The following is a 775-nucleotide window of genomic DNA, read 5'->3' on the forward strand; positions in this document are numbered from 1 at the left end:
TCTTAATCTTAAAGTCCCTAACCCCCTTGTCTCCAATGACCTTAGCCTTTCTTACTGCTCAGGCCACTCATCCCCTTGCTCACACTCTGAGCCTTATCATCACCTAAAAGTAATACTCTGACAAAATCCGATTATCCAAACATAGGCACCTGTTCTCACAGCTCCCCCTTCCTTATCTCATTACATCTGTGTCCCCTTAACCTTCCATCTTCTTTTTTTTTTTTTATGGTGAAAAGATATATATATATATATATATATACATATATATATATATATATTTAGAATTAGGCAGCTGGACTCAGTTTAGATGATCCCAATTTTGTTGGCAACATCCAAAGCATCGTAATCAGGAGCCAGTCGAACATATGCTTTCTTCTATCCATCAGGCCGAATCAGGGTGTTGACCTTGGCCACATCAATGTCATAGAGCTTCTTCACAGCCTGTTTAATCTGGTGCTTGTTGGCTTTAACATCCACAATGAACACAAGTGTGTTGTTGTCTTCTATCTTCTTCACGGCAGACTCAGTGGTCAGCGGAAACTTGATGATAGCATAGCGGTCAAGCTTGTTTCTCCTGGGAGCGCTCTTCCGAGGATATTTGGGCTGTCTCCGGAGTTGCAGCGTCTTGGGCCGCCAGAAAGTGGGTGACATGTGGATCTTCTTTTTTTTGTGGCTGTGGACACCTTTCAACGCTGCCTTCTTGGCCTTTAAAGCCTTCACTTTGGCTTCGGCTTTAGGAGGGGCAGGAGCTTCCTTCTTTACTTTCGGCACCATC

The 775-nt window shown here is 43.6% G+C and overlaps 1 protein-coding gene across 1 annotated transcript; it reads right to left on the reverse strand.

Annotated features, from left to right (window-relative positions):
* Positions 1–277: 277 nt before the first annotated feature.
* On the reverse strand, positions 278–775 carry LOC100447612 (large ribosomal subunit protein uL23-like). Its single transcript, XM_054526186.2, has one exon. The coding sequence runs from the start codon at positions 772–774 to the stop codon at positions 376–378; it is 399 nt and encodes a 132-aa protein (XP_054382161.1). The 5' UTR covers position 775; the 3' UTR covers positions 278–375.

This window comes from Pongo abelii, chromosome 9 (genome assembly GCF_028885655.2).
Source record: "Pongo abelii isolate AG06213 chromosome 9, NHGRI_mPonAbe1-v2.0_pri, whole genome shotgun sequence".
Classification (NCBI taxonomy): Eukaryota; Metazoa; Chordata; class Mammalia; order Primates; family Hominidae; genus Pongo; species Pongo abelii.

Excerpts from the sequence above, each read along its gene's own strand:
- LOC100447612 (XM_054526186.2), bottom strand. The coding sequence starts at position 774 with ATGGTGCCGAAAGTAAAGAAGGAAGCTCCTGCCCCTCCTAAAGCCGAA.